Genomic DNA, 18,261 nt, shown 5'->3' on the forward strand with positions numbered 1-18,261 from the left:
GCTATTGTCAGTTGTAGGAGTAAAGGGCCCCTGCATTAATTCCTGTTTCTTAGTCTCGGTTTTCCCATGAGGAGAATATTGTCTGGAGATCTTCATGGACTAAACCCAACGATGCTTGACTGGTTCTTCCCACGTTGGCTTCTTATTAAAGCCTTTAAATGCTTGAGTGCTTCTTTCCTCAGCTGAGGGAAAGCGTGCTGAAGGGACATATCCAGCAGATGCGATGTGGTGGGTTTTTTTCCACCTGCTTAAATAAATGGAAGTGCTTAAATAAAGTAAAAGAGAAAATATCTATCTAATCTGTAACCAGAAAAGTGGGCACTGATAGGCAGAAGTTTAAGGCAAGGCCTGTCTAGAAGATTCCGTGTTAACTGCAGAAAATCAAAATAAGTTAATCAACTAAAAACAAAGCATCCAGTATTAAGTCAAATGTTTTTTCTTCAGGTTAAAACTTGAGGAAACCAAAGAAGTTCAGAGCCTCAGAAAGCGTCCCAATGGGGTGAGGTAAGGGACGCAGCACCAAGGGTGTGAAGTCGTGTTGTCCGACAGTGTAATGTAACAGTAAATTGCTCTCTTGTAATGTGCCTCCTTTCAGTGGAAATCGTTCCATGTCAGAGAGCGCCAAAACCATGCTCTTGGTAGAGGAGTTTCTCCGTGAGAGCCTGAGGATGGAGAAGAGGAGGAGTTTGGTACAGGCGCACAGTGTCAGTTTGCAGGGAGCAAAGTCTGTTCTCTATCGCAGCCATGAAGAGAAAGGCGGAGATTGGGATTTACCAACATTTTTCAACAAATTGGTTTTGTGCTGCGCGCATGGTTTAAATTGGATGCTTTCACGCCTCCTCCATCCTAATTGCCCTCTTCCCTCTCCTCTATGCCATTGATTAACTGATGAGCTAGCTGAAATGTGCACTAGCAATGAACTGTGTTCCTTATTTTGGTGACTCGCTGGAAGGCACTAAAATCTGCCTTAACTTCTCATCTCCCCAAAACACTAATCGTTCCTCTATCCATGCGGAGCGATTAGGAAGACCGACAATTTAGTGTGAATACAGTGTGCCAGACTATGGGCTAGATGTAGAGAAGGATAAAGAAACGCGGTACTGTTGGCAATTCCACTGAATTGTATTTACTTTCTTTATCCGCTTGACTAGCGCTGTAGCTCTGCTTGTGGGAGAGAAGTTGCAAGAAGAAGCAACCCTTGTGGTAAGTGCTAGACACTTCCATCTCCTCAGCGCTAAGATGTAATGTTGTGAAAATACCAGTGCGGTCCAGCCCATCGCTGTGCCAGTCTGGCCTGGGCGAGGGCTGACGTCACAGCTCAATACTTAAAATGTTCTCCGTGTGTTAATCCGGATCTCGAAGACTAGCATTAAAGTCAAGGGAAGCGTCAGGATTTCTCATTATTCCTCATTATTTGTTTTACAGGATGACCCATTTAAGATAAAATCTGGGGGAATGGTGGACATGAAGAAGCTGAAAGAACGAGGCAAGGACAGGTGGGTGCATATGGGCTCTGAAGACCAAACAACCAACAACCCCAAACTCCAAACTGTAAACATTGTGGCTTCCGTTTAGGATTAATGAAGAGGAAGATCTAAACTTGGGAACTTCCTTCTCAGCTGAAACCAACAGGCGGGATGAAGATGCTGACATGTAAGTTGTGCTGCGTTGTGTCTCGGGGGTTGAATTTGGGGTTGGGTGTCCCCTCACAATGTATTTTTTTCTGTCTTGGATACTGAGTACTCCCAGAACTTCTTCCCAGTTCTCCCTGTAACTTCCACTTGCCCTTTCTCCTTCTGGCTGCCACACTAGAGAAGGCTTTTTTGTGGACAAAGCTGGGAGCTGCCAACCAGCTGGCCTGGCATGAAATACCAGTGGGAGCCTTCCCTGCTGGTTGAGAAAGAGCTTGGAGGATCTGGTCATTTCTTGCACAATTGCTTCTTGCAATTGATGTTAGCAGAGTGGTTTTGGAGAGATTATTCGTTCCTCTCTCCTAGCTGTCGGGACAGTGCTGCAGCTGTGCCCAGCAGTGCTGCGACAGAGTACAGAAAACAGAATTTAAGTACTGTGTGTCCCTTGTGTGCTGCTCTTTAGGATGAAGTACATTGAGACTGAGCTGAAGAAGAGAAAGGGAATTGTGGAGAATGAGGAGCAGAAGGTGAAGCTTAAGAATGCTGAGGACTCTCTGTACGAGCTGCCAGAGAACATCCGTGTCTCCTCAGCCAAGAAGACTGAGGAGATGCTGTCCAACCAGATTCTGTTGGTTATGGCCTGAATTGCCCGGAGGAGCAAGTGTTGATTGGCAGAGCAGCGGTATGGCTGGATTAGATGGCCCCAGTTTAGCTCTGTGATGGGATTGCGCCTTGTTCTGGATTGGCACAATATGTAGCACAGCATGTTCTCCACAGTGATAGGGCTCCAGTGCAGCTCCATCGTATGACTTCTGGCAGAAGGCTCTTAACTTTGGTGACTGGAATCTAGCAGGATGCGTTTATGCCCTGCACTGAAAGAGGATGCACTGAAGATGCAAGCTTCCCTCTACCTTTGAAAGAGAGCGTCTGTTTCTATAGCACGGGCTCCTCTCTCAAAAAACACATCATGTAGCATAGCAGTTGTTCTTACTATCCCCCATTTCCACCCCCTTAGCATTTCTATGTCTACTACCGCTTCTAAAAATTAATGAGGGTTTTCTTTTTTTCCTTCCAGTGCAAAAATAAAAAACATCATCTCAACTGAAGAGGCCAAGGCCAAGCTGCTGGCAGAGCAGCAGAACAAAAAGAAAGACAGCGAAACCTCCTTTGTTCCCACGAACATGGCTGTTAACTATGTCCAGCACAACAGATGTAAGTCTCGCGTAGCTCTCCTGACCCAGGTGTGACCCTCTCCTCTGCTGAAGAAAAGCTGTCAGTTGGGACAGAGTCTGATGCAGGAGAAGTTAGTTGGTGTATGAGCACAAGAAGCTGTCTGATTCCTTTTCCTGGGATGCTCAGATAGACCCCATCTGGCTTGGTCTTTGTCTTCCATCCATCAGCAAGGAGAGGGACATCTTACTCACAGCTTAACTTTCTGCTCTTGAACTCCCAGCTGACATCGCCTCATAAATTTCAAGACTGTTTTTTAAGTTGTATCTTGAGCGTGTGGAAATGCCTGCCTCATCTGCCATTATAAATGATGGTTTGTAATTGAGAGAATCCATTTTGTAGGCTGCCCAAGCAGACAGGTGGTCAAGCAAACATAGACCTTACTAGACAGGAGATGGAAAGTAATTTCCGGGAGAGCGTCTCATACGGCAGCCATCTGGAGGAAAGGCAGCCTTCCGCTGTTTCTAACCATGCTTATGGGGGAGTTTTGGAGTCAGATTTGTGTGTGCTGAAGGAAATTAGTCTTTGGGCCACTCCTGATGAAATAGTGCTACTAAAATTTGTTGTCTCCCATCTTGCATTTATTGATTATCCATAGAAACCAATTACATGAATGCTTGTTCTGAGGTTCTGTTGTTTCTGCTGAAGATCAGTTGTAACAAAAGCCACAGAAATATGTCTTTCTGCATAACATCTGCTCCAGATAATATTCCTTATCTGATGCTTTCCTTCTTTCAGTTTATCATGAGGAGCTAAATGCACCAGTGCGAAGGAACAAAGAAGAACCAAAGCCTCGCCCATTGAGAGTGGGGGATACGGAGAGGCCAGAACCCGAACGTATGTTCCTAATCTGAAATGTCCTAAGAAGAGACACTGAAACTCTTCAGGGGCCTTGCACAGGGAAATGATCTAACTCTTCTTACCTTCTCTTCTCCGGGTGCCCTGCGATAGTGGGAAAACGGAGCAATCTAAGTCCATGAGAGGCTGTTGCATTTGATGTGCCTTACTAGGTCACACATGAAGCCCTCTGGATGGGGGATGTCTTTAGAGATGCCCAAGGGTGGAGTAGCGAAGGTCACAGCTGAAACACGTTGCCAAAGCTGGCTGACAAGGCTTTGGTGAAAGCTGGAATAGCAAAGGGTGCAAGGCTGGGGAGCACTGACAGCTAAAGCAGTAACCTTTCCCTGAGCAAAGGGCTCTTAAAGGAAGTGGTGGAGTTAAGGAAATGTCTCCTGTGAATGAACAGGGAAATAATACTTCTTTCTCTTTCTTTTGAAGGGTCTCCTCCAAATCGCAAACGTCCGCTCAATGAAAAAGCAACGGATGATTATCATTATGAGAAATTCAAGAAGATGAATAGGCGATACTGATGAACGTGGACTGAAGTCTTTGCAGTTGTTCTTATTTTCCACTCATAGAGGATTTTGTGTCAATGACCTGAAATGGATGTGCGGAGAGTCACCACCTTCACATGCTGGTGTTACCTACAAAGCTTTTCTTGTGACCTTGTAGTGAATCAGTTGGCAGGTGATTGTGAACTCTTTGGTCAGTAAAATCTTGTGTATAGCTTCTTTTCAGTTATAAACCTTCTTTTCAAAGAACACGAGCTTTCCTGGTTGGCATTGTTGAGGGGGGAAAACAAACTTTCTTTCTTTTACAGATTCTTTCACCCTCTTAAAAAATAGAAAAAAAGCGCACGATACTATAACAGCAGCAGTGCTGTTTGCCTTGTAAAGATAAAGGGAAGGTTGAAAGCTGGTTTGCTTGAATGTGACTTTGTAAGAGACTTGTTGTTTGTTGCCGGGGGCCTTGGCTATGTGAGGCAGAGATGCTGCAGCAGCGTCTTCCATGCCGCTGCGCCTCAGCTGGGCTTGCGAGTGCTCTGGGGGAAGTCGGAGCGTTGGCTGTGCCTGCCGCTGTCGCGCTGCGGCTGTCGTCAGCGCAAGAAACCACAGCAGATACACAGCGCCAGGGATTTTATAGCGTGTGCCGCCTTGTTTTGTATGTCGTCCGTCCGTCCGTCCCCCCCGTAGACTTATCTCTGTAGCCGTTCGCTGCATTTTATTTTAGCTGCAAGGAAGAAGAAAACTGGATCAGGTTGTAACTGTTGGATTGGAGGAAAAAATCTCACTTTCAGCTCTCAGGACGGGGTCGATCGGCATGGCAGCTTGTGAAGAAGCCAGAGGCCCCGCAGCTGGTGTCAGCCATGTCTTCCGAGGAGGTATGACGTGCGGGAACTTAAAAACAAGATTTGGAACTCGGAAATAATAAAAAGTGTTTTTAAATGATTGTAAATGTCATTTTTCCTTCTGGGATGCGCACTGATGTCTTCTGTGTTCTGGCAGGGTGTCCATGTCCCATCACTCTGGAGTCCCAACACTCCAGGGAGGGGTGGGATAGCCTAAAATTTTGCCTTTTTTTTTTTTTTTTTAACGAAAAAAAAAAATCCCTGGGCCCGGTAACTATGCAAGCTTGTCTCTGAGCTTGTACCCCCGTGCAGGTCTGGGGTGCCGTTCCCCCCGAGTACCCGCAGAGGCGGCACTGCTGCGCTACCGGTCGAGCGTGAGCGCGGTACTTCATGAGGTGTACCACAGGGGGCCGCCATTTGACTAATTACAGCCGCGGGCGGCCCCGCGGGTGCCCGTCCAACATGGCGCCGGCCCTCCCCCTCAGCCCCGCCTCTGCCCGCACCCAAGATGGCGGCGGCGGGGGAAGCGGTGTTGCGGGGGCGGAAGCGGCGGCCGGGCCGGCGGCGGGGCCGGGCGGGCCATGAAGCTGCGGCGGGGCGCGCTGCGGGCGGCTCTGGGGTTGGCGTTGCTGCCGCTGCTCCTCAGGCCAGCCAGCGCCGTGGAGCCCATCAGCTTGGGGCTGGCGATCGCGGGCGCCGCTGCTTCGGCCCTTACCGGCTTCATCTCCTACCCGCGGCTCTACGGTTACTTCAAGGAGTGCTGCCTCCAGCGACACGCCCGGCGCGCCGCCGCCGGTGCGGGGCTGAGGGGGGTGCTGGGGGCCGGGGCGAGCTGAGGGGATATTGCGGTGGTGGCGGGAAGGCGTTGGCGGGGGGTGGTGGTGGTGGTGGTTGCCGAGGTGCCGGGAGCCGCGCAGGGCCTGTGGGGCCTCCCCCGTGGGGCCTGCCCGTGGGCCGCGGGGTGCTGCTCCAGCTCGGCCGGCCCTTTGCCCTCCTGGCCTGGGGTCGGCTGCCTGCGCGGCGGGGTGGGTGGTGGACCTTCCTGGAAGGAGGGAGAAAGCGGCGGGCCCCCCCTGCCCGTCTGCCTCCTCGCTGTTGACGGGGTGGTCTCTCCGTCCAGCTCTGCAGGAGAATTTGGACAAGAAGCTGTTCGGGCAGCACCTGGTGAACAAGGCGGTTGTAAAGGCCGTGAAGGGCTTCTTGAACAACAGCAACGCCAAAAAACCTCTTGCCCTTTCTTTGCACGGGTGGACTGGAACAGGCAAAAACTTTGTCAGTAAGATAGTCGCTGAAAGCATTTATAAAAGGGGTCTGCAGAGTAAATATGTCCATCAGTTCGTGGCGACTTTGCACTTCCCTCACGCTCACAGCATCAATCTCTACAAGGTAAGAGTGTGCTGTGGAACCCGTGGCGGTGGGGCGCAGCTCTGCTGCAGTGACTGCAGTATTGATTTATAAATGTTACGGCACAATCTGTACTAGAAATCTAGATTATTTTTTTTTTGCAGTGAAATGTAGCCTGTGTCAGTTTTGGAATCTTCTACAGAACTGGGTAAATCCTGATATCTATCAGGACTTGTTTTTCTTGTGAATGTAAGTTTTTTTGCATGTGTTATGAGCCTCTCTTTAGGGAAGAATGATACAGTTATTTTGTGTTCTGCGCTTTGCTTAGAGGTGCAACGACTTAACGATAAGGGTGATGCAGCAGGATTCCATGGTTAGGTGATACACTGGTGAGAGCTGTGAAAAACTAAGAGTTCATGACTCTGGGGAACCACCTGGTCACCTCCAAGTGTGTCAGGTACCATAGTAAGCTGAAGCTTGCTCCCTGAGGCATGGGTGTACTTTTCAGTTTGACTGAACATTGGGGAGGTTATTTAGTTTTTCCTATGCATCTATTTCCCTGTAAAACAAAATCACAAAATACTCTGTTGTCAGAAAGGTACAAATAAATGTATTTGGAATTGTCCTGCCAGTTTATGTCCGTGCAGTCCTGTAGGCAGGTGGAGATCATGTGGAGCAGTAGCTCAGATGCATGTTTTCTGGCTTTTTTTTTTTTTTTTGTTCTAACTTTGTTAACAGCAGAGTTTGAATGAGTTCCGTTGTCTTTTGTAGTACTGAATGTTTATATTCCGTTTGTATATGTTAAAAATGGGAACGGGAGAGTTTAAAAACCTGATTTCTAAATGAAGGAAATGTCTGTTTCCTCTTTTACAGCTTACTTTCCCTCTTCTTGCAACTGAGCTGTTTTAAAATAGCACGGATCCTTTTCTGCTTTTGTTTCGAGGTGATTACACTTGGGAAACTTGCTGCCCATGGCAGCAGAAGGAACTGTCGCTTCTTACCCACACTGCACCAGTGCCACCGTCCTGTGCTGCCTCTGCAGTTTGGGGACTGAGTAAACACTGAATACAAAAAAAAATGAAGAATCATTGAAAATGGTTAGAATGGTCACTTCCCATTCATCTGCCAGCAGATCAACCCATTTTTTCTGATTGCTTCATTATTGACCTTAAATGTAACCTTTAAGTGAAAGAATCTTTAAATACAATATACCATTAGCCCTTGTGAACAATATTGTGTTTTAAGAAGGGCTTGTAATTGTCTTCATTTAACTTCTGAATGATTAAAACACAGGGCTGAGCATTCAATTCTGTTTCTACTTTTGCAATTTCTCACTGGTGCTGTTCAGGTAGCAAATTTAACATTGTTCATAGTTTTGACGCCTAAGGATGTTTAGACCAAAGTGCTGCCAAAAGTTATTGTCTTGCTCGTCAGGGCTTTGCTTTGTGTTGCTGTTCCTTGGTGGTACCTGTTCCTTGTCCTACTGTGTACTTTCATTTTTGCTATGTTTACAGGAATATCTTTCTCATGAGGAGGTTTCCTGCTTGTCCCACCCTGTCTCTTCGTGTCTTGAATTTTTTTCAGAACAAATGTGAGATTCTGTTAGTTTTATTTACAGCTTTTAACCATGTTTTAGTCAAGAAGCCAAAGGTGTTAGAATGACACAATTGAAATGACTCTTTCAGGACAAAAGTCAATAAGAAGTGCTATTTTCTGTCTTTTAAACAGAAACTGTTTCAATGTCTTTTATTTCTGTGCTACTCAGGACCAGTTGCAGTCATGGATTCGGGGAAATGTGAGCATCTGTCCCAGATCACTTTTCATATTTGATGAAATGGATAAAATGCATGCAGGACTCATTGACTCTATCAAGCCATTCCTGGACTACTATGAGCTTCTGGATGGGGTGTCTTACCGACAAGCCATCTTCATATTCCTCAGGTAAGAAGTGGCTTCTCAGGTTTGCTGTTCTGTACATGCAGTGCCTTTTAAAACTACCTCTAGCTACAATCTTTGTTTTCTCTTTACTTAGCAATGCAGGAGCTGAAAAGATAACAGAGGTGGCACTGGATTTCTGGAGAAATGGGAAGAAAAGGGAAGATATACAGCTCACAGATGTGCAAAATGCACTGTCTGTGTCCGTCTTCAATAACAAAAATAGTGAGTAAAACTGTGATTGCTTTTGAGGTGGTAGAAGTTCTACAAAGGAGATGGGCTGCATGTGGCGCATTTTTACAGCTATGGTTTCTACTTGATGTGGCCCCGTTTTTGGCTAGCAAGGAGCCACAATGCAGTTTTGGGACCTACAGGTGGCTCTTGAAATGAAGTGAAGGTTAAGGAGCTCTGTGTACACTTTGGCTACCAGTATTTTTGCTGTCCGTTGGATTGCATATGTGGGGGGAAGTCTATGTTGTCCACTTACTGACATACTAATAAGCAAAAGAGAAAGCAAACAGAAATCTAGACAGTAAGGCTAGATACTGCATTAGCTGAAAAATCCTTAACCAATAAAATGCTTTATTATGGGGAAATCGCTTGCTCGGCCCCCCCACCCACTTAGCCTTTCTTGCTCAGTCTGTTAAAAGCCTTCAGGCAGTTATTTAGGAGCTATTTATGGGGAACAAGCTGACATGCCAGCCCTGGTGCAAGCAGTCCAGTGTTTCCTAAGTTTCCTCACTCAGGACTTCTGGTGAAAACGGGGTTTAAAATAGTTATGGTCTAAAATTAGCATCGGAAGCAAAGTTACTGCATTTTTTTAAAGGTTAGATTCAATCTCTGAAAAGGAGCAAGACAAGCTGGTCTGGGAGAGCTGATAAGAGAGAAAAATCTGTTCTTCTGTAGGTTAGAGAGGGAAAGGTATGAGACTAGCACCTGGGGAGCAAGGCTTAAATGCCTTTGGTCAGAATTCATTCATTCAGCTCCAATGGACCACATTTATGTGTCTGTCTGAAATGTTATCACAAAGTACCATGAGAAGGGGCTTATATTTGGGCTTACCTGTGCATTATAGGGTCCTAAAAACACAGGTAGAATCTTACTGGTATTGTAGGGCTACGTATACGCCTCATGCTCCCATTCAACCCATGGTAGTGTTGAACTAGAGTAGAAACAAACCTCTTCTTTTTCCCTTTGTAGGTGGATTTTGGCACAGCACCTTGATTGATAGAAATCTCATTGACTACTTTGTTCCCTTCCTGCCTCTGGAATACAAACATGTGAAAATGTGTGTCAGGGTGGAGGTTGAATCACGTGGCTATGCTGTGGATGAAGACATTTTAACCAGAATAGCCGACGAAATGACCTACTTCCCCAAAGAGGAGAGAATTTATTCAGATAAAGGATGTAAAACTGTGGATGCAAAGCTGGATTATTACTATGACTTCTAATGCTTTATTGCTACAACCTGCAAAGAAGCAAATTTAACTTAATTACGAAGTGGAGAACCTGTGACATTTCATTTTTAAGCACTTTTTAAAGAAAGGAATGTTATTTTTTAACTGGTGTGTAAATAAGCGGCAGCACCTCTGCGGTTTTGTTGTCACTAGTCACGGCTCTCCTTGTGTTGCCAAGGTAAGAAAGAACTGCGGTGTGAATGCGGAGGTCTGTGTCTGACAGCGATGAAGATTCCTCTTGGATCATGTGTTGATTATCAGAACCGTTTGGCAGGCAGTTGGCCCGTATAGAAGGACTGAGACTGTGACTGAATTTTAATGGGATTTTGGTTTGATTTGGATGATCTCTAGAGAATATTGAGAATTTTAATCAAAGTTCCTATGTCTAGGAAAGCCTTCGTTTGGTTTGTGTGGGAATATTCCTATAACTGCAATAAAAGTAAGATGTGTCCTTTCTCCTTGAACAGCTTGGTTCTAGTAAAGATAAGGGGGTGATTCTCTAATTAAAAAAATCCGGAGTCTTCTATGCAACATCGTGCAGTTCCATTGTTTTTCTCAAAACAGTGGTATAAATTGGCCTCCTGCATGTCAAACCAAGAATATGAAACGCTTTGGTGTGAATGGTGTTCAGAGGGTGGACTTAATATCACAAGGAAGCGAGTTAAAATCCTTGACTGCCAGAGCAGTGTAGTCGGTTCCTATATTTTTTTTATGTATAAAGTTACCCACAGCATGCTTTCCCAGCAGGGATCTCAGGAGGGAGAAAGTGCTTTCTGACTGGTGAGTCAGCTTCGTGGAAAGGGTGTAGCTTAATGGGAAACATGTACAGGTTAAATTTTACTCCAAAGAAATGGAAAAGACGTTTTTCCTCTTCGCGTACATGTAGAATTCAGGGACCAGCTTGCAGGGTTTTCCCTTTTCTTGTTCTTACAATACTGTATGCCTTTGAAGCAGGGATGGAGACAGAGCTGAGGGCATTTGAAAAAAAAAAATGTTAAATGTGTCAACTGAAGTTACTGCAAAGAGTGTCAGACTTGTTTCTAAATGTGAGCACTGCAGAGGCTTTTTTCACTCGTTTCTATTCAAAATAAACTTTTCTCATCAGAAATGTATTTCTTAGGTACCTTTTGGTGTTCCTTGCATTGAGTGATTTGATGTTAATTTTGCACAAACTTACTACTTATTGCAGAAGAGCATCCTACATTGCTGACTGAAGTGTTCAGCTGTGCTTGAATACAGGTACCTCCCTTCTTGAGTTCAAAGGGAATAGATATGGGGAGGAGATGTGATTCTTTGCTACCTGGTAAAAGGGAAACAAAGTTTGAAGTGGTAACTGCACTTCTAGACCATTACACTCCCGTGGTTATTGTAGAGGCAGACTTTCTAGATGTATATGTGCTCAACAGTATCATAGGGATGACCTTGACCTGCTTATCTCCTACCACTGTGGTACCACTGACTGAACACCCCGCAAGCTCTGATTGAAGCCACCTACGTTCTCAGTGGCAGCATCTTGAAGTTTTCTCTGTAAGGGGAAGAAAAGGGTCAGTAAAACTTCAGCTGTCCAGTTCTGCTCTGAAGTTGTATAATATGCAAATTATCAGTCCTAGTATTTGTCAGCATATGAGCGCTTTGAACTTGGGTATTTATCTGTTTCTTTGACCTCCTGATCATAGCAAATGACTGGCTCATGGAAAAAAGCAGATGTGAAAACAATAGACTTTTACTACTGTCTGGTACCTTCTCATCAGAAGAAACAGTTCAACCAAGCAGTATTGTGGCTTTTCCAGCATTAAGTACACTCTTAATTCTGCTTTATGTGCCATTGCAGCATTGATACTAGCAATTGACATACATTGGTAGCAAGTATTTAACTATATCGTAGGCCTAGATGGCTTAGAGTGGATGGAGGCTTCCTCTAGAAGGTGTAGAAATGATGTTCAAAGGGTTGAGACTGCCTCTGTTTAATCTCTCTTCTGTCCCTGGAAACAGACCTGGCTAGGAGCATCTCCTGCATCTGGGTAAAGGAAATGTGTGTGCCTGAAATCACTCCCAGCTTTGATCCTGATGTTATTCCTCCCCTTTAGACTGCATGGTTTCAAAGCCGAGATCCTCACTGTCTTTCCTGCTGTGACTGGGTAACTTTGGCCATTGTTGTTCTTAACAGGGCACTCGAAACTGTATCGGACAACTTTAAAAAAAATATCAAATGGGGGGAAAGGTGTGATTCCTAGAGAAACAGTGAGTTGGCCAGGTGAGAGTAGCTTTGGTGAGACTGAATTTTGTTTGTTCTTACCAAAGTCCAGTACAGGCAACTACTACTTTAATTCAACCTTCTTTTGTAGGGAACAGTCCAAGATCTCACGCTGTGCTCATAAAATTACAGACTGTGATTAAAATACAGCAATATATTAAGTGCTGCTTTTGCTAGGAAGAGGCAGCCTGGCCCCAGAGATTCATCTGCCTGACGCCCTGGGCCAAACAGCCAAACTGTCGTGCGTGCAGAGCGGTGCAGGCAGAGTGCAAAGTCCTGATGAACAAGGCAGCGTATGCTTCCCTTATATGCTCCATAATGAGTTTCCTTGTGCATCGTCACAGCACAACACCTGGGTCACGACAGTGTGAACAACTGACTGTTCAGTGGGGTGCGAGTTGTTGCCAGCAGCCGTATCTCACTTGAATTAGGCTGTTATTTACATACTGGCTTTTTTTCAGTGCTAGAGAGGCTGCAGATGCTCTGGCCCACGGAGATAAATGAAAGCCTGTAGTGCCGTGCTTTTGCCAGCTAGAGGAGAGGTGAAGAGCCGCCCTGAATGACAGCTTTCCAGACACAGCGCAGAGAGGAGGAATGGTTAGACAAGCTACCTGAGCCTTATTTGTCCTCCAGTGCCTGGCGTAGGTAGGAGGTGTCTGTTCATAACTGAAGCAAAGCAGGTAGAGAGGGACCTTTTTTTTTTTTTAAGCCTTTTTCATAGGTGTTTGTCTCTACTGAGCCATATTTAACTGTTGAATGCCTTACTGTGCTGTTGGATGACTCAATATGCTTTAATATCAACAGGCTATTTAATCTGATTATTGTTATAAACAATTTTTGAAGAATAATGGAAGCGTAACAGAAAGCTGCAGTGAAGCTGCTTGAGAACTGCATAAACTAGTACTCTCCTATAGCTGAAAATGATTGAACCAAGAGAGAAAAGTGACTTACAATTTATTCCATGTGCAGTACAGTAGTAATATTTAGTGGTTTGAAATTGCACGAGTATTTTGTATTTGGAGTACCTGAAACTGGATGCAGCATTCACAGCTATGAGTAAGTCAGTTAACAGGCAAAACATTATACATGAAAAGCAACAGTCCAATGTCCCAAGGTTAATGGCTAGCTAGCATTTGGCTCTGGAGATTGCAACAGCGTGAACAGTTTGCCAACATTTGACAAATTCCACGTGGGGCTGTAAAAGGCAATTGGCACTTTTAGTTCAGAGCGTAAATGCTATGCTTTCTGTTGTAATTTGAATTAACATAATAGTGTTGAGACCTGTAAGTTTTGCATCACATCTTAAAGCAAGTTTTGGTACAAATGAGGGAATAGATGCTGCAGCACAAAAATAGCCCAATCCCTCCCGTCACTTTAAAAAACACACTACAGTCAACTAAGTGGTAGGCACTTCTGTCTTGCACTACGATATTTGATCTGCAAGTGATGGATGGTGAAGAGTTAAAGCTGTTTTAAATCCCAGCCATACCAAGTGGGTGAAGGTTAAATCAATCTTTCCCAGCTTCCTAACTCATCACTCACCCTTCCATACAGACATTCTTTAATGTTGAAAGCTACTATAAAACATACTTATCTAGTGAGGGATGGGATTGTTGTTGATTGCTCCCCATTTCCCATACTCCCTTCCCCGTGGCTCACTAGGAAGAGCTCTTGCTTACGCTTCAGTATAAAAATACACTATTAAAAATAAATTCTGCCGTGAAAGTGTCTTCCAAGCAAGGCGAGAGCAGCATTAGCCACTCCGAGGCTGGGTGGGACTACTAAAGACATTGCAGACTTCAGGCCCAGGATCTCGCATGCAGACTAACCTGACAAGCTGCAAGAGTCAAATCCTCATGAGAGATTTTTCTAATTAAGAAGAGCGGACTGGCCTAATACGTTTAACAGTCAGATCCCTCATGTGGGTCCCTCTGCTTAGGAAGACAAACACCCTGGAGTTACCACAAAAATTCACTTAGCCCCCTTACTTAGAAGAATATAAAGTTTCTTTTACAATTTCTTTTTCCCAAAGAAGCTGAGGGGCAAGCAGTTACTTCCCCCCATCCTTCTCTACTGCATAGTAACAGATTTCCTTGATCTTATCATGACTTTCCATATTACCGTAGCAGATGTGATATGATGCCACAGCTCAGACATAAACTATAATCATGCCCTTCTGTCCCTGAATAGCTGACGCTCATCTGTAGAAGCCACAACATCATCAATCTGCTGTGAAGGAGAAGCAGCCTTCCACGATACCATCCTCTTCCTGACGCATTAAGGTATTCACCCTTGCAGACACTATCACAGTCCTGAAGACACCACCCATCCCTTCATTTCACTACCCCACGAATAAGACTGCGTACAAGGAAGGGAATATAACTGCCTGGAAGAATTCCTCTGTTCTCCTTTGCACTAGTCTAGATTTTGTAGAAAGAGGAATTAAATACTTAATAATCCCAGCACTTGGAAGAATAAAGCTGAAGAGGCTGTATCCAGTGCTATATGTGTCACAATCAGAAATTCTCTATAGGTTAAAAGAAAAATAAAGGGGGCAACATTTGGATACCAGCCAGTTCAGAGATGAACAGTGGGATATTAAGTTAAAAAAAAAAAAAGTTAAAAAAAAAAGTTAAAAAGCCCACACTGCTTCTTCTGGTATTTTCACCATAGTCCCTGCAACAGTAAAAAAGCTTAAGTGCAAATACACAGATTTCCAAAAGCTCTGAAAGTGCTTTGGAGACCTGAAGGGTAATCAACCCTTGGCTTTTGTGTATCTCATTGCAAAGTCTTCATGAATATCCAGCTTGGCCTGTACAGTCTTGCATCCTTTATCAGAGTAGATTTTCTGCTCTTTTGGGAAGTACGTCATCTCATCAGCAACTGCTTGAACGATCTTCTCATTGACAGCATAGCCACGGGCTATCATTTCAGCCCTGACGCACATCTTCACATGCTTGTGCTCCAGGGGCAGGAAGGGGACAAAGTAGTCAATGAGGTTCCTGTCGATGAGGCTGCTGTGCCACAGTCCGCCTGGAGGAGTTGGGGGAAAGGGAAAAGCAGGGCAGGGTCAAGAGATGAACCTTGTGTTATGAAGTAAAAGGAATTTCCCATTTTCTGGGGAAGGTGACTTACTATTCTTGTTATTGAAGACTCCTACAGAGAGCATGGGCTCCAGGTCTTTCAGCTGAATCTCTTCCCTGCGCTTTCCGCTTGTCCAGAAGTCAAGAGCTGCTTTATTAATTAAGTCACCACCTGCATTGCTGTTCATAACAGAAAAACGTGTAGCGGTGAATACAGACACAATTGAACCAAAATTTCTTTTTTAGCCGGTTACAGGTATTGCTCATCTTCTCAATATCAAACAAATTACCAAAACAGAAACCCATAAGCCAAAATCTAAGGAAACACTTCAGTTCTTTAAATAGCCATCAGTGTGGGGTGGGTTGACCCCAGCCAGCAGCCAAGCACCTACACAGCTGCTTGCTTACTCCCTCCCGCCTCAGAGGGATGGAAGGAGAAAACAGAAAGAACAAAAGTAAGAAGACTTGTGGGGTCAAGATAAAGACAGTTTAACAGGTAATGAAAAGAGGAGAAACAAACCCCAAGGAAGGCTAAGGAAATCACTCACCACCCCCACAGTCAGACCAATGCCCAGGCAGTCGCTGAAGAACCATCACCTTGGATGCCGAACCCCCCCTTCCTTCTCTGCCCCAGTTTTTATTGCTGAGCATGACATTACATGGTATCGAATATTCCAGTTTGGGTCAGCTGTCCCAGCTGTGTCACCTCCCATCCTCCTGCCCACACCAGCCTACTCGCTGGGGGCAGCATGGGAAAAAGAGAAGGCCTTGAAGCTTTGCAAACACCATCCAGCAACAACCAAAACATTGGTGCATTATCAACACTGCTTTAGCCCCAAATCCAAAACACAGCACTAAACCGGCTGCTAGGAAGACAGTTAACTCCATCCCAGCCAGACCCAGTACATGGTGCACCCATCGCAGAGAACTTCCCCAGAATGTGAACTCCCATACGACCAGTGCTCTGCGCCAGGCTCGCGAGCTCAGCACGCTGCAGAGGGATGCAGCACCACGTCAGACCTGCTCTGCTACAGGCACAGGCCACGCCAGAGCTCACAGTGCTCCCCTCTGTCTTTACAGAGAGGGTCTTCACTCCAGAGCGATTCTTCTGCCGTTCTTTGAATGAGGTCCCATAGGAACATCATTATCATCACAAACACAGATCTGTATCAGTATCTCAAAATGAGCAAAATAGATGCTACAGACCTGAGGAAGATGAAGATGGCTTTCCTGTAGGACACCTTATCAACCTCCTCATAATAGTCTAAGAATGGCTTGATGGCATCAATCAGACCTGGATGCATTTTGTCCATCTCATCAAAAATGAAGACAGAGTGGGGACAGGCACTGACATTGCCCCGAATCCAGTTCTGTAGTTGTTCCTGGAACAAGAGGTTGAAAACCACTGAAAAACTAGGTCTCTTGGGGATGTACTGCAAAATATTTGTTATGTGACAGCCTCTAGGGACAGCCTTTCAGATGTCTGCATCACACACACACTGGTTACACTTCTTCCTGAAGAGAGGACTGTAAACTCCATGACTGATCCCTTTAAGACGTGACATCGATGTGAATTCTCTTCCTGCTCACAAATGAGACTTTCTCATTCTTTCTGCTTAGTGTATGGAAAAGGCACAAAACCCAGGATGAGATGAGAAATCTTAAAGAAGAGAAAGCTGCTTTTTTGTTTGTTTTTAAAAAAATCATTGTTTCCTTTTTTATACAGAAACCACATCTATCAGTTTTGGGTACCATCAAACATGAAGATCAGAAATCCAATGTCGAGGAACAAAGTCACTTGAAAAATCTCTCATGTGGGCTACACTTTTTCAGAGCATAGTGTGTGGTGGAGTGACCCGGCCAGCAGCCAAGCTCCCCAGCAGGAAGGGCAAGAGAGGAGGAAGAATAAAAGTGAGAAAACTCACAGACATTTTGGTAGGTGATGGCAAGAGGAAAAATACAAGCAAAGGGAAGCACTCACACCCCCCACACACACATGCAGACCCCCACCCAGCCAGTGTTAGAACAACCGCCACCTTGGAAGCCAACACCCCCCAGCTTTTTCTTCTTCTACCCCAGTTTTTATTGCTGAGCATGACAGCATATGGTATGGAATATCCCTGTGGCGGACTGGGGTCAGCTGTCCCAGCTGTGTCCCCTCCCAATCTCTTGCCCACCCCAGCCTGCTCACTAGGAATGGGGGGAAAAAAAGCAAGTTTTGAGGCTGTGCAAGCACTGTTCGGTAACAGCCAAAGCACCAGTGCGTTATCAACACTGTTTTAGCCACAAATGCAAAACACGACACTGCAAGTGCTGCTATAAAGTCCCTCCCTCCATCCCAGCCAACCAGTGTGCACACTTTTAACGTTGGGATTCTTTCCTAACAGCAAGAACCGCAGGAATCAGCAGATGGCATCAGTGAGAGAAGAGCATGACAAAATTACTCTCACTTTAGATTTCTTGGCATTTCAGTGCCTTTCTGTTTCACTTTCTGAATGCATTTCCCTCTCCATCTCTCCTGAGCACCAGCGCTGGAAATACCCAGCAGGACACCGCCAGCTGTCAAGGATCTGGGGGACTTGTGCAGCACCAACAGCCAAACTCCCGTAATAGGGGGTTTAGGGACTCGTGGTAACTGGATTACCTCGTGTCCCTCCTCACCTTGTAGAGCTTGAGAAGGTCTTGGTGGGGGAAGTGCAGGGTGGCCAGGAAGAGATGGACGTACTTGCTGCGCAGGCCGGCGGGGTGGACATGTTCCGCCAGGATCTGGCTGAGGAAGTTCTTGCCGGTGCCGGCCCAGCCGTGGAGCGAGAGCGTCAGCGGCTTCTTGGGGCTGGGGTTGTTGCTGAAGCCCATCACTGCCTTCAGCACCACATCCTTGGCAAGGTGTTGCCCAAAGAGTTTGGCGTCCAGCTGCGCCCTCAGCGCTGTGGGGAGAGGGAGAGCTCAGCATTGCATGGCCACCAATGGGTGCCGCTCAGTGGCCACACGCCAGGCGAGCTCTGCATGGCCACCAACGGGTGCTGGTCACCGGCCGCCCACCAGGCGAGCTCCGCGTGGCCACCAACGGGTGCTGGTCACCGGCCGCCCACCAGGCGAGCTCCGCGTGGCCACCAATGGGTGCCGGGCACCCGCCACA

At 45.8% G+C, this 18,261-nt stretch overlaps 3 protein-coding genes across 3 annotated transcripts in view; 2 read left to right on the forward strand and 1 right to left on the reverse strand.

Annotated features, from left to right (window-relative positions):
• Positions 1-223: 223 nt before the first annotated feature.
• Positions 224-4,231, forward strand: LOC104289149 (chromosome unknown open reading frame, human C9orf78). The gene is given in 9 exon segments (XM_009888056.1): positions 224-228; positions 445-504; positions 1,152-1,203; positions 1,426-1,496; positions 1,576-1,653; positions 2,095-2,292; positions 2,707-2,843; positions 3,600-3,698; positions 4,140-4,231. Coding segments are annotated over 9 exon segments (792 nt in total).
• Positions 4,232-5,630: 1,399 nt separating this feature from the next.
• LOC104289104 (torsin-1A-like) lies at positions 5,631-10,014 on the forward strand. The gene is made up of 5 exons (XM_009888001.1): positions 5,631-5,844; positions 6,170-6,435; positions 8,159-8,334; positions 8,426-8,553; positions 9,529-10,014. Exons 1-5 carry the CDS (start codon positions 5,631-5,633, stop codon positions 9,777-9,779), a joined length of 1,035 nt encoding a protein of 344 aa, XP_009886303.1. The 3' UTR covers positions 9,780-10,014.
• A 4,780-nt stretch (positions 10,015-14,794) lies between these two features.
• TOR1B (torsin family 1, member B (torsin B)) overlaps positions 14,795-18,261 on the reverse strand; it is a 5,050-nt gene continuing 1,583 nt past the window's right edge. Inside the window, exons 2-5 of the mRNA XM_009888057.1 lie at positions 17,784-18,067; positions 16,329-16,504; positions 15,175-15,302; positions 14,795-15,072 (exon numbers count right to left, since the gene is read on the reverse strand). Coding sequence (XP_009886359.1) covers positions 14,795-15,072; positions 15,175-15,302; positions 16,329-16,504; positions 17,784-18,067 — 866 coding nt within the window. The remainder of the gene's footprint in view (positions 15,073-15,174; positions 15,303-16,328; positions 16,505-17,783; positions 18,068-18,261) is intronic.

This window comes from Charadrius vociferus, unplaced genomic scaffold (assembly GCF_000708025.1).
Source record: "Charadrius vociferus isolate BGI_N301 unplaced genomic scaffold, ASM70802v2 scaffold56, whole genome shotgun sequence".
In the NCBI taxonomy this organism is placed as follows: domain Eukaryota; kingdom Metazoa; phylum Chordata; class Aves; order Charadriiformes; family Charadriidae; genus Charadrius; species Charadrius vociferus.

Excerpts from the sequence above, each read along its gene's own strand:
- LOC104289104 (XM_009888001.1), top strand. The coding sequence starts at position 5,631 with ATGAAGCTGCGGCGGGGCGCGCTGCGGGCGGCTCTGGGGTTGGCGTTG. Across the intron at positions 8,335-8,425 it reads GCCATCTTCATATTCCTCAG|CAATGCAGGAGCTGAAAAGA; the intron begins GTAAGAAGTGGC and ends CTCTTTACTTAG. Across the intron at positions 8,554-9,528 it reads CGTCTTCAATAACAAAAATA|GTGGATTTTGGCACAGCACC; the intron begins GTGAGTAAAACT and ends TTCCCTTTGTAG.